Genomic DNA, 14,081 nt, shown 5'->3' on the forward strand with positions numbered 1-14,081 from the left:
ATTACAAAAGACCTTAGAAAAGTCACTGGGATAGTATTCACTTTTAACATATGTTTGTTGAGTTTAAAGACACAACAATTTCCTAGAGACTACATTAGAGAACCCTGTGTTCTCTAGCACCTGTATGTCATTTAGTGACTTGAAATGGCTGGGTAGTATTTGAGATATAAACAACAGTGTGGTAGTAGCAGTACGGTTTTATCTAGTACAAATAGGAGGGCTTATTCAAATTTAGATAACATTGGGTCAATCACAGTATATTGAAAATTAAATAATTCTATGGCAGGAGGCCCAGACCCAGCGAGCGTGCAATGGCGGAGTCTATGGTGGTACATGCTTGGCCATCAGCAAACAGGTTAGGCTTGCTTCGGGAGCATTTTATGGGGATTTTAAAAAGGTACCTTGTTGAAACATGATGTTCCTCTTTACTCTGTAGATACTTTAGAAGTACTGAATTTTATGAGGGGAAAAAAGATGAGAGTTTAACCACTGGGGAGATTTTGCAGTTTCAATTAAACAATTGTACCCTTTAAATTTTAATTTTGAAACCAGTGACTGCTGGTGTTTGAGCAATCAGCTTTATTTTTCTAGTGAGGTAATGTGCTTTTTGTAATTCTGATCTCTGTGGTAAAAATTTGGGAGTGTTGCATTGTGTTGGTATAATATGCAGACATATGTTCTGTTTTGGTTGGTGTACTTTGAGAGAACGAAGTATGAAGAAGTCTGTTCTGGAACAAATATATGTAGAAGAAATATAGTCAAGCACCCCATTAAAGTTCTGGGTTCTGTTCCCTTCTTATCACTAAACTATGTGAAGCCCTCCTAATCTTTTGAAAATGGCTCTTGTCTTCCCTTGTCCTTCCAAAAATTTCCTATAAGAATATAATTTCCTTCCCTTCTCTCTGCCTGTTCCTCTTCCTTCTGCCCCTATCTTTCCAGTACTTGACTCTATGAACACCTGGGCCTCAACTTTTTTCTTTTAAAATGAAGTATTTGGGGTGCCTGGGTGGCTCAGTTGGTTAAGTGTCTGCCTTCTGCCTTCAACTCAGGTCATGATCTCAGGGTCCTGGGATCGAGCCCCACGTCCTCTCTGCTCATCGGGGAGCCTGCTTCTCCCTCTCCCTCTGCTCCTCCCCCTGCTTGTGTTCTCTCTGTCAAATAAATAAATAAAATCTTTAAAAAAAATAAAATAAAATGAAGTGTTTGACTTCAAAGGGCTCTTCTAGCTTAAAGATCTTTGACATTTGGAGTTCTGGAGTTTAGAGTCTAGTTTTGTAGTTGGAATGACTCCCGATTCTAGGTCTTCTGCATCATTGAGTGTTTTTCTTGTGTAAAACTGGTTTCTTTCTGGGGAGGAAGACCACCAAAGGTGGTGTGATGCTTGGCCTGCTAGCTTTCACCACATTGGACTCAGCTTCCAGGAGCGGCAATATGGATGATAGTAAGCTAATACCTTATTACTAACTTAGCTTCTTGTGTGTAACTTGACATTTTCTGATCATCAGCAGTCTACGAGGTTTAGTTATTCCTGCCTCTTTTTTTCCCAAATGAAGAAGATAGGGCTAAGAAAAGATGAACAGCTTGCCCAAGATCACACAGCTAGTAAATTCATAGGTAGATCTTGGTCTTTGTGGTGCTAAGCCTGTGTACTTCCAACTATATACCAGGCTAACTCCAAGGAAGGCCATCAGCTCTCTTGAACTTGCCCTCGGGGGGTGTTTGTGAGTTGGTGGTGTTCTGACCTTGTATGATTTCCTTGTTTTTTTTTTTTCCTTGTTTTGTTTTTTCTTTTTTAAGATTTTATTTATTTATGTGATAGGGAGAGAGAGAGAGCACAAGCGGCAGGAGCGGCAGGCAGAGGCAGAGGGAGAAGCAGGCTCCCCACTGAGCAGGGAGTCCGAAGCGGGACTCAATCCCAAGCCCCTGGGATCATGACCTGAGCCGAAAGGCAGACGCTTAACCTACTGAGCCACCCAGTCACCCGATTTTTTTTTTTTTCTATGTTATATTTATTTTCTTCATAGGGACCCAGGATGGCAAGTCAGTGGGTTTAATATTAGAGGTGACTGCTAAGATTGTGTTGCTCATATGAATGTCAAACCACTGATCCCAAGGTTTACCTTTTAGCTGAACATTTTCTATATAAATTTTTTTTAACTTATGCATTTTAATGATTCATATGGCTTGTGAGCCTGAGATGTTTGTAATTATGGCATAGGGCTTCCATTTGTAAATTGTTACGGTTAACTTATCATCCCCAGCATCCTTTCCAACCATAAGCTATGTTGTTGGTGTTGGTGATGTCAGGTCTGGAATCTTCTCTAAGACTTGTCTGTAGGTTGTTTATCACCATTAGCCCTCATTATTTTAAATGAGTACCCACCCACCTTATAATCTGTAACCACATGTTTCCAGAGCTTCTCTGGAGATAACATCTTGTAGGTTCCCCCTTCTTTTTTTTTTTTTTTCCTTCCTATTCTCAGATGTTTTGTTTAACTAAAACTCAGAAAATGGGAGGGAAAATACCTATAAAGATAGAACCTCTCTAGGTATGTGAAATTCAGAACATTTTGGAAACAAGTGTTGTTCCAGAATCTGAAGCTTTGAAACAAAACCTCACCACGTGTTTAAAACATGTTAGTTTGTAAATATGGAGTCCTACTAATTGCATTTATAGCTCACAGCAGAACTACTTGTCATGTCTTGTTACTCTGAGGGGAAAAAATGAGAGAATTATATAGGTGTATGGGTTTTAAAAAATTGGAATGCAGAGAATAGTGTGGTATAATTTCTAATTATGTGTCTTTTTATGGTGAGGCAAGTAATCAGTTTTTCTGTTACTGTGATATTCGCCTGAATTCAGGGAAAACTGTATGGAGTACCTCCTTTTGTAAAGTAATAAACTGTGGTTGTTCTTCTCTCCATTTATTGGAATGGCTAAAGAGCATCAACGTTGTATTTTACAGAATCACTGCTTACTCAGATTATTATTTTGCATTTCAGTGTGACTAAACGTTTTGTTGTATGCTTAAGAATGATTTTATTGGTTAAGGGCAAATGGGTTTCCAGCAGGAATGACTCAGTGGTTTTATAATGGCAAACTAATAGTCTTTAAATTTTGTGTTATGGTAGATTTTTCAGAAACATGCCTTTTCCACAAAATGAACTGCATATATTTTCATCAGGGAGGAGGGGCCCCTCCATGAAAACTGCAGGAAAAGGTGAATCATAGAAGTATACAATTTCAGGCCGGGAAGCCCCTCAACCAGTCAGTTCAGTGCTCTCATTTTACAGATGAGTAAACTGAGGCCCAGGATTATACAGTGGCTATGTGGCAGTAGCAGGAGTCGAGCCTGCTTCTTCAGACCCTGATTTTGCTGCTACTTCTCCAGTATCTTGCTTGAGTGTTTATGAAAAACAGAAGGTTTGCCTTCCCCTGCCCAAGGATATCAATCACTGACTAAAGTACCATCAGGGCCTGTGTTTAAAAATAATTCCTTGAAAAAAAAAGATAATCCCTTGAGACGTATATTAATTTTGTTTTTCTTATAAATCATCTTTAATAGATTTTGAGTTATTTTCAATGATAAAATTTTGGAATGCATGGGAATCTCTATGGACATAGGATTCATCTCTAGAACAGTTTCATGCTCAAATTTATAATGAACTTTGGTTCCTCAAATTCTAAAGCTATTTATAGTTCCTTTTTTTAAACTGTCAAGCAAAAGTGCTCTCCCCAGGATTCACTGATGATTGTACCAAGGTCTCGGGGACAGTATCCCTCTCACTTTTACAAACCTTGGTAGGACCGTGGGTTTACTTTGTATCTTGACAACCACCGGACAGAAGGAATTCACACGATACCTTGGGAAGACTCAGTGTTGCAGTTAAAGTCATGGACTCTGGAGGTCACATTTCCTGTGACATCATTTGTTGGGTGGCCTTGGGTGAAGTTCTGTGCCTCAGGAAGCCCCAGTTTTCCCATCTGTAAGGGGAGATAGTACATGTGGTCTTAACCACGGTGTCCGTATTGTCTACACATTAGCAGCCACACTGCTTTTGCTGGTTTTATGCCTGCTTTTACTGGTATTCCTAAGCCAGGAAGGTTTCCAGACTTGCCTTGGGAAGGGCTCATGAAGAGGAGTGCACATTCCATTTCTAAATTTTAGTGAGTGGCAAATGTAGGGAGAAGGGATTCACCTACCTTGGTACTGAAGGTGTCAGCTCTTTGAAAAGAAAATTTCACTTGACCAAATTAATAAAAATCACAGTGTTTATTGTTAGCTGATTTTGGTGTTTTGTTGTTAGCTGATTTCTCTTCTACCTTCCTATGTGATGAGGCGGTCCCAGTTGTGAATTTTCTTGGTGATTTTTAGAACCGAGAGACCTGAGGGCACAGCCACGGACAAGAAGCAGAGGACCCTGAGTGAGGCAATGGCCCAGTGCACGCTGGGACTTTCCCACTGAGGCTGTCTTAACCTGCTTTGCACGGGATCCGTGTTACACAGTGTGGAAAGAGAAAACCAGTTGAGGAGGCAGTTGCCAGGGAAGAAGGAAATGGTTAATAAATATATTTTTTTAACTGTTTGAACTAGTTAATTGTTAAGTTATATCAGCAAGTGAGTTCTCTCCTTCCTGCTGCTTCTCGAAGGAAAAGCTGGAAATGGACAGCATACCCGTCATGTATGCACATGTCTCTAGGCTGCATCTGTTCCTAGGCTAAAAATGAAATCCCCTTACAACTATTACCTGGAGGACTTTTATAGGTTTTGCAGAAAATATGACTGGAATACAGCTACAACCTGTTTTATTGTCCCTGACAGTGACTTAAGCCACCCTTGCCTGCAAATCTTTTATCAAGCCCCGGGGTATTCATTTGTTTATTTTTATCAGGTACAGCACTTTGAATACTAGAGCCCTGGGAAATCAAACTTGCCCACTCATTGTAGGTAGTTTGAGGCATTTTTCTTTCTTTCCTTCTCTTTCTTTTCTTTTTCTTTTTTTTTTCAAGAATACTTAAAGTGGGAAGTGGGTACCCAGGATCTGGGTACATTTCTATGTTTGTTTCTAAATTATGGAACATAATTTATGAAAGAAAATTTAACTTTACATTTGGAAGCCAAATTGTGGCTATCCCTCTGTCTGACTTGTTGTGCTCATTTTTCTCACTTCTTTACAGATGCCAGCACCTAATTATTTTTCTGTTGAATTAAGTTCTTTTAGTCTAATATCACCTAGTCAAAAATCTTAACTTTATGTTTTCCAGGGATATCAGTATGAACAACATTACTCAATTACCAGAAGATGCATTTAAGAACTTTCCTTTTCTAGAGGAGCTGTAAGTAATATTTTGAGAAATGTGTTTTATTTGTGTGTTTGTTTCCCCATTCTCTTTGGAAGCTCTTACAAAAGAGGTAGCCTAATGTTTCTTAGGGGGCACTCAGACAGCTTAGTTTCAATGAGTTTTGTGAGGAGAAAATGATGGTTTTTTTTTTTTTTCTTTTTTTAAAAGATTATTTGAGAGAGAGAGAGAGAGAGAGAGAGCAGTGGGAAGCGGCAGAGGGAGAGGGAGAAGCAGACTTCCTGCTGAGCAGGGAGCCCGATGCAGGGCTTGATCCCAAGACCCTGGGATCATGACCTGAGCTGAAGGCAGATGCTTAACCGACTGAGCCACCCAGGTGCCCTGGAAATCACGGTTTTTGGGGGGAAACTTGATTTTTTTAAGCAGTGTAATTGCTGAAGTTATTTTTTAATGCCAGAACTAAGAATGTTACTTTCTTTAAGTGTTTTTTTTTTTAAGATTTTATTTATTTGAGAGATAGAGAGCACGAGAGGGAAGAGGGTCAGAGGGATAAGCAGACTCCCTGCCGAGCAGGGAGCCCGATGTGGGACTCGATTCCGGGACTCCAGGATCATGACCTGAGCCGAAGGCAGTCGCTTAACCAACTGAGCCATCCAGGCGCCCTAAAAATGTTACTTTCATTGGAATTTTTTGCTACAATGACACAAGTACAGTGTTATCCTGAGATAACAAGGCTAGGGTAATTACTATTGTTGCCAAAGGAGTTGCTGTGTGGGTAACACAACCATAAAAAATAATACAAGGAATTTTAGGGTCATGATGCAGGAGACAGTAATGTTGCAAGTGAGCAGAAAACTGAGTGTAGGTCCCTTGGGACATTTGCACATTTGGGGATTGGGAGAAGGCATAGAACATCCAGTCTCTTAGAACACCTTTAAGAATGTTTCAGGAGAAGAAGTCCAGAAACTTCTTAGGAAGTGCAGTCCAGAAACTTCTTAGGAAGTGCAGCTCACACTTCCAGTTTAATAGTTTACCTTGTGGAGAAGTTATTTCCATCTGTTTTAACCTCCATTTCATTTTGCTTTCCACACTTTTTTGAAGTTTGTGATCAAAATAGGCACGATTACATTTTAAAGTAGTTGGAAACTATACATTATATTGAGAATCCAGGTAAAAAATAAAATAAAATCAGACTTAAATCAAGTTAAATATAGGTTTTTAAAGGCCAGGCTAATGGATTAGGTAATACATGTAGGTAAGAAGGCGACAGTTTGATACTAAGAATATGAAAGAGATATAGCCCTGAAAGAATCTAAATTCATATTACAGATTGTATCCTACAGCCCAGCTGTTGAGTATTAGATCCAAGTCAGCGAATGTCTCCTATCTTAGTTCAGCCTGTCCCCCAACATGGGAAACAGGAATCAAATCTAAGCCAGGTAGGTTATATGTGCTCTCTTGCTTCTGACAAGACCATTGCAATAGCAGTTAAGGATTTAATGAAGTTTAGGCGAAATTTTTCTTCCCACACTAAGCTGAACACAATGTTCCCACAGCAGAAATTGAACAGAGATTATTTGCCACTTCTAAGCTTGTGAACTGGGTCAAGTTACTTAACCTCCCTCTGCTCAGTTTCTTTGTCTATAAGGTACAGATAGCAACAGTCTCCCTCATAGTATTCTGGTGAAGACAGAATGAATTAATAGATATTAAATGCTTAGGACAGTGCATGAAACAGAGCAAGTGTTATGTAAATAGTAGCTAGTATTTATTTTACTATTTTAAAAGTGCGCAAGAAAAAAAAGTGGAATACTAAATGTTATCTTTGGGTAAAAAAATTAAATGTATATTTTATTTTTGCCTCTCTTGTTTTTCCTATAGTGAATATTAATTATTTTGTAATAAATGGCATTCATTTTTTTATTGAGATACAATTGACTATAACATTCTAGCCTCAGGTGTTCAACATGATTCAATATTTGTATATATTATGAAATGATCACCACAATAATTCTAGTTAACATTCATCACCATTAGTTACACATTTTTTCTTGTGATGAGAACTTTTAAGATTTACTCTCAGCAACTTTCAGATAGGCAATACAGTATTATTAAGTATAGTCACCATGCTGTATCTTACATCCCCATGACTTACTTATTTTATAACCGGAAGTTGGTTCCTTTTGACCCTCTTCACCCATTTTGCCTACCCCACCCCTAATTATTCATTTTTTAAATTTAAATTAAAAAAGAGTGAATTATGTGTTTGAAGCCCCTACCTCCTGATTCCCACCAGTCAAGCTTTTAAGATGCTTTACCTATTTATTCTTGTTTATTATTTATATATTTATAAATATATAAATTTATTTATATATTTATTTATAAAGTTTTAGATGTTAGGATTAGTCTACCTTTACAGAAGTAATTATACAATGAAAGGACATTTACAAATGTTGTTCATCCATTGTATAACTACTGTGGGATGTGTGATGCACCAGGTAGGAGATGGAGAGGCTCTCCTAGCTCTGGGTGGGGTGATTGGGTGCATACCACCTTTGTTGATGCCTTGCATTGCCAGCGCCACTCTAAGGGATTGTGCAGTGAGGGCCTGGATATGGAGTCAAACATGCTTAGTCTCTGCTTTGTGAAGTTCACATCTTGGATTTCTTAAAATCTCTGATGTCAAGCTCATGAATTCTGTCAGTTGAGACTTTTCACTGGAACCAAATTGCATTTGACTGTTAGTTCTTTGTAGGTAGGTTACTTTCCCTCTATATTCTGCTTTGTCAGTGACGGAGCCCATCGAATCAAGTCAGCACATTTTCTCCAAATATTGGATGGTATTTCAAAAATGAATTCAGTTAGGAGAGCTGATGGGTATTTTTAAAGAATACTTCAGAATACTCTTTCATACTCTGGGAATACTTCAGGCATTTAAAGGAATTTTTTTCCATGTTAATAAAAGCATGGTAAAAAGCCCATTTTTTTTTTAATAAAACACTGTAGTTGATTTTGACATTCCAAAATGATGCTGCCATGACTATTGTAATATTTCATAAACAGTGTAACCATTTATCCAGAAGTCATCTGGAAGTCATTTAAGAGTGATTGTGAAGCTGAAGTGCCCTGAGTCAAAATGAATGATTTGCTGAGGTTTTTTTTTTTTTTTCCCCATTATAGTTAATGAGGTGCACTTTACAAGATGTAACCGGGTTGGCCAAATTTTATATGATGATCCAGACTGCTTGGAGTATTGGGTGGAATCACTTCCCAGCAATACATAAGAAGTGTTTATAGATACTTAAACATTTACTTATTCTTTCAACAAGCACTGAATCCTGCTCTGTGCCATGTTCTGTAGTAGGTACCAGGGGTACAGAGACAAGTAAATATGGTCTTTGTCCTTGGAGGTGACAGTCTGTATCTGTGCTAATATCATAGCTATTAGCTCTAGGTGGCTATTTAGTTTTACATTTAAAATAATTAAAATTAAATAAAAAGTCCAGCTCCTTAGTTAAACTAGCCATCTTTCAAGTACTCAGTAGCCACCTGTGGCTAGGGGCTATTGTATTTGAAGAAAGTTCAGTTGTACAACATGGGTCCGGAGAAATGTATGGACCTATCACTTGGTACAGCATGATGAAGACTGTCATAGAAGTGTGTGTAAGGTCAGTGAAAGCCTAAAGTAATACATTTACTTGATATTCTAGGATTTGGGAAAGGCTTCCTAGAATAGCTTCAGCAGAATCTTGAAGGACACCTGGGAATTATCAGATGGGTATAAGTATGGGTGCTCCAGGAAGAACCTTTTAACATGTGCAGAGACATAGAGGTAGGCATTTCAGAAGTGTTAAAACACTGCTGTTTTAGTAACAGTTATTCCTAATGAAATATAAAGAAATTTGAAATATTGAAAGATGGAGAAGTATCAGTATATGAGGCCAGATCATAAAGGGACTTTTTAAGCTAAACAGTTTAGACTTAATCCTGAAGGAGCTGAATTGGATATGAGGGTGAGCAGTAGGGAGGAGACTAGGATTTTTGCCCCAAATGACTAGATGCCATTCACTGATTTTCCTCCCCCTCTCTGGGAATACAAAAACATTCAATTCAATACATACATCTGAAAATTTGGGACAGTCTCTTGATTTTTGCACCTTGGTTTCCCACTCTTTAACATGGAGCTCCTCACAGTAGTATTGTAAAGGGAAAATGGAATAATTTATGTAAAAGTGCTTTGTGGCCATAAAAGCTATGTCCATAGGAGTGAGGTAAATTTCACCAATCCTCATGAATATTACAGTCTTTCTTTTTCTTGAAGTATTTCAGGGAGAGGTTATTTTGCTTGGGAATGGAAGCTGGAATGGGTCAATATAGGTTTCTTTTAGCAGTGTCAAAGGAAAGCCAGAATTCTTAGAAAACACTCAGCATCCACAGAATCTCGTCTGATGTGATGCTGGCACGGCTAATTTTGGCTTTCATTGAGACCTGCAGGGCATTGATAGGCATTTGGGGAATGGCTGAAATGTGGAGTTGTGAAAATGATTTAATTAGAAACAGCAGAGGGAATATCCAACTGCTTCTCCATAGGCTGCCACCAAAAAAAGTCCGTGGATGTTACTTTGAGTTTAGATGTTGCAGTAGCAGGTAGAAACCATTGCCAGCTCTGGCACTTGTACAGTTTATTGCTTAATACATTCTAGAAGATGAGTATAATTCCATTTGTTTCAAAATGTACTTTGACTTTGGAAGACTCACAGTGCTAAAGTAAAATTTAGATCTCTGAGTACGATTCAAGCTCACTCGTTTTTTTCATCTGTAGGACAATTAATTCTAAATTAAGGCATTACTTTGCAAAAGAGGACTAGTGAATAATTTGAACAGGGAGATTTCGAATCAGATACAAACAGTGGATCAAAACTAAATAGTTTAATATAGCCAAAACTTAAATATAGAACATGGATACACACACACGTACATAACATTTCAGACTTATAAAATGTTGCAAGCATAAAGAATTTTCGCACATACCGTTTAGTCAGATTCCCCAGATGTTAATATTCTCTTTCCATATACATGCACATGATAGGAGATCTAAAGTGTATGTACATTTTTTCCCTGAACCAGTTGAGAGTAAGTTGCAGTCATAATTCCCCTTTACCACTAAACACTGCATTGTTCTTCCAAACACAAAGATACTCATTTAGATAACTGCAGTACAGTTGCCAAACTCAGAAAAATAGTGTTGATGTATATTATTGTCTGATCTGTAATTCTCATTCAAATTTGACAGCTGTTCCATAGATAATTCTCTATAGCAAAAGAAAAATAAAATTCTGGTCCAGCATACAGTCTAGAACCACAAGTTGTATCAGGTTGCTGTGTCTTGATAATTTATTTTAAATTTCAAAAAATCTTTTTTTTCCCCAGAGAATGTAAAAGAGTTTCTCAGTTCCTCTGGTGATGTTTGATAGTTAAAAATACTCTATTCTTAGGGGCATTCTCTTGCCCTTTCTAGTGCTCTGTTGGGATGATTTGGTAGCAAAGATCACTGCCCTTACTGTTCGGAAGTACACAGTGAGTTCACAGAGGGACATGGCTTGTCTGGTTCATCTTAATTTCTCTGTGTCATTTGGAAAGCTGTCAGATTAAGGAGGAAGGGTGGAAAAAGAAAAATGAGAAGAGAGCTTGTACTAATTGAACCTGCTATGTATTGGATAACCCTCTCCCTGAATATACATGGTTTTGTTTTAATTCATAAAATGCTGAACTACATATTCAGTCCCGTTTTGCTGATGAGGAAGCTGAGGTTTTCCTCAGATAGGTTAAGTAACTTGCCCGAGGTTACATAGCATGTTATTAATGGACCTGGCTTTCATCCCAGGCTATGCCCCTGTAGATGTGGAGAGGATGGGGAAAGACTTGTAAGACAATTTGTTAATTCAACAAACTTTGTTAGGTAAAACTCTATGTTCAGTGTTGAATTAAATGGGATCCTTGCCTTCAAGACAGATGGGTGGTGTATTAGAGTTTGGAGAGTTCAAAGGAGAAAGAAATTTCTACTCATTAAGAAAGAGTAGGGGAGACCTCATCCAAGAGTTAGTATTTCTGGAGAGTCTTGAGGGATGGTAGGAGTTAATTCATAAGGAGATGTGGAAGAAGGAGCATGAGAAAAGATATAAAGACTGGTACAGGTGTTCGGAATGATGTGGTGTTTGGTTTTGTTGTAGTGCTGAGTTCCTGAAAGGAAGTTATAGGAAAGAAACCTAGAAAGGAGTTTGGGGCCAGACTGAAGCTTCAGTCTTGGGCCTCTTTCCTGGCAGATGAATGAGGAGTTTCTACTTTTGAGTGACTATTGAAGTTTTTTGAGCTAAGAAATGACTTGACCAGATATGACCTTAGGTGAAGGTAATCTCATCGTAGACAGTAGGATGTTTGTGATTGAGACAGTACAGGGAGACAAATGAAGATGCTGATGGCAATAGTCCAGGTGAGAATTATGGGAATCTGAACTAGGGCAGATGAGAGGCAATAAGAGAGAAGAGGGAACCTCTGCAAAAGATGCATGGAAGTAGAATCAAGAGGATGTCTCAGCTAGTGTGATGGGGGTGACATCTGTAACACTTTCATTTAGGAGTACCAGAAGTCTGGTGTGCTTTGATAAGGATGCAGACATATAGACAATACAGAAAGAGAAATTGTTTTGGGAGAGAAGCTATTATTCTTGAATATACATGTAGAATTTAGATGGGATATGAGTAGGGGTCTCTGGAAATTTAGGCGTGGAGTCCAGGATAGAGATTCATGGGTATAGATTATAGAATTAGAGTACTATGGGTCTATATTTGGGAGTCCTTTATTTTAAGGTGATTACTGGAAACACGAGATGAAAAGAGCTTGCCGAGAGAGAGGGCAAAAGAAAAGGGAAGGAAGCCAAAGACAACTCCTTGGGAAACACTTGAATCTGGGTGTGGGAAGAAGACCAAGTGCCAGAGGAGCAGGAGAACTAGGGCAGAACTGTGCCCCAGGAGCTGTGGGAGGAGAGATTTGTCACAAGAAATGAAGGATCAACATTGACAGGCTGGAGAAAGGTACCTGTGGCCAGATATTGAGAAAAGGCCTTGCATTTAAGTTTTTTAAAGAATCATTTCAGTGGAGTTGTGAGATTGACTTTGGGGTCAAGAAGTGCATCAAGAGGCTGGCCTGTGGGGACTGCTGTAGGTGGTTTCTGGTTTGGGGAGAGTAGCTAAAGCTTTGAATATGTACTGTATTTGACGGGAGTCCCTAGGGATTAAGAGACAGAAACTCAGCTGAGGCATAATAGAGGATTTATTGTTTCATGGAGAACTAGAAAGTCCAGAGGTGGAGTTGACTTCAGATGGTACTCGATCTCAAGGTTTAAACATTATGAGGGTTTTCTCATGCCCTCCATTTCTTAACTTTGATTGTCTCTAATGTTGTATTTTGGCTTCATTCTTTCCTGTTGCATATAGCCTGTCTCCATATGGTGGGAAATCAAGCCTTTGGTAGCCCCGAGCACATCTTTGCATCTTGAGATCCCAAATGAGTATCTAAAGTCTTCCTCGCTGCTTTCAGCAGAAAACTCTGAGGAGGACTTTGGTTAGCCAGACTTACCTCATGTGCTTGTCCTTGAACCAGTTACTTTGTTTGGGATGGCATGGTCCAATCTGGCCTATGAATTCATCCCCACCCACTGGGACTACAGGTGGACAATCCCCCTGAAAGGAAGCAGAAGGAGGAAGAAAGACTGGCAGAAAGAAACCATAGTTATCTCGGCCCATTAGAGTCTAGTAACTAGACATATTGTAGGGAATGGTTGTTTAATGGAGTCAATCTGAAATGAACAAAGGATCAATGAAGAATATAGAAAGGTCTCAGTTAAAGCCTAGGTAATATTTATAGTGGAACCAACGGGTTCTGTAACTTTGTCTTGTACATTGAAGTTTAGAAGTAGAGGTGATGGGGCGCCTGGGTGGCTCAGTTGGTTAAGGGATTGAGTCCCACATCAGGCTCCCTGCTCAGCAGGGAGTCTGCTTCTCCCTCTGACCCTCCCCGCTCTCATGCTCTCTCTCTCTCTCTCAAATAAATAAATAAATAAAATCTTTAAAAAAAAAAAAAGAAGTAGAGGTGATGAAACATGGGGTGTACTCACATTTTGGGTTTGATAAGTCAGGTACTCAGGGGAAATCAAGCAGGAGAATCAAGCAGTTCATTGTTAAAAGGTTTGACATGGGATTCAGAAAGTGTAGACAAGCAACTGAAACCACAGTTTGCTGGTTTATTTATGTATTTTAATCAAAGCTAATTATTTGTTCTTTGACTAAAAATAGTAGTGACTTCAAGTAAGTGAATATGTATTTGCCTTTCTACTAGCATAATATAATTTCCAGCGAGGAAATAGGCTAAGTCATTTCTTCCATGTATTGTCCATTCTTCACCAATCCATGCTTGTTTAACATAGTATTATATGCTTTAGTAGAACCTTTAATTCGAAATTTGTTTATTATTTTCCCCTAATAGGTATTTTCACTACCTCTTAGTTCAGACTATATGTTTATATCAAAGAAGATAATGTTGGAGGTGCTAAAAAGTCTGTATCACAGACACACTTAACTTTTTAAGAAAATGATCATAAAAATAAAGTATATCCGATTTTTAAAATCTGGATGCCTAGAAAGATAAGGTAGATAACAGAAGAAAAAGTAAGCACCCATTATCTCAAACAACAATGGCTTAAGTATGTAAGGTGCATGTGCGC

At 38.6% G+C, this 14,081-nt stretch overlaps 1 protein-coding gene across 1 annotated transcript in view; it reads left to right on the forward strand.

Moving 5' to 3' along the window:
* LGR4 (leucine rich repeat containing G protein-coupled receptor 4) overlaps positions 1-14,081 on the forward strand; it is a 104,336-nt gene that overhangs the window by 54,327 nt on the left and 35,928 nt on the right. Inside the window, exon 2 of the mRNA XM_028117690.2 lies at positions 5,267-5,338. Within this exon, the coding sequence (XP_027973491.1) occupies positions 5,267-5,338 (72 nt within the window). The remainder of the gene's footprint in view (positions 1-5,266; positions 5,339-14,081) is intronic.

The sequence above is a fragment of the Eumetopias jubatus genome, unplaced genomic scaffold (genome assembly GCF_037043125.1).
Source record: "Eumetopias jubatus isolate StellerSeaLion01/CBP00866 unplaced genomic scaffold, mEumJub1_p1.0 scaffold_13, whole genome shotgun sequence".
Taxonomy (NCBI): domain Eukaryota; kingdom Metazoa; phylum Chordata; class Mammalia; order Carnivora; family Otariidae; genus Eumetopias; species Eumetopias jubatus.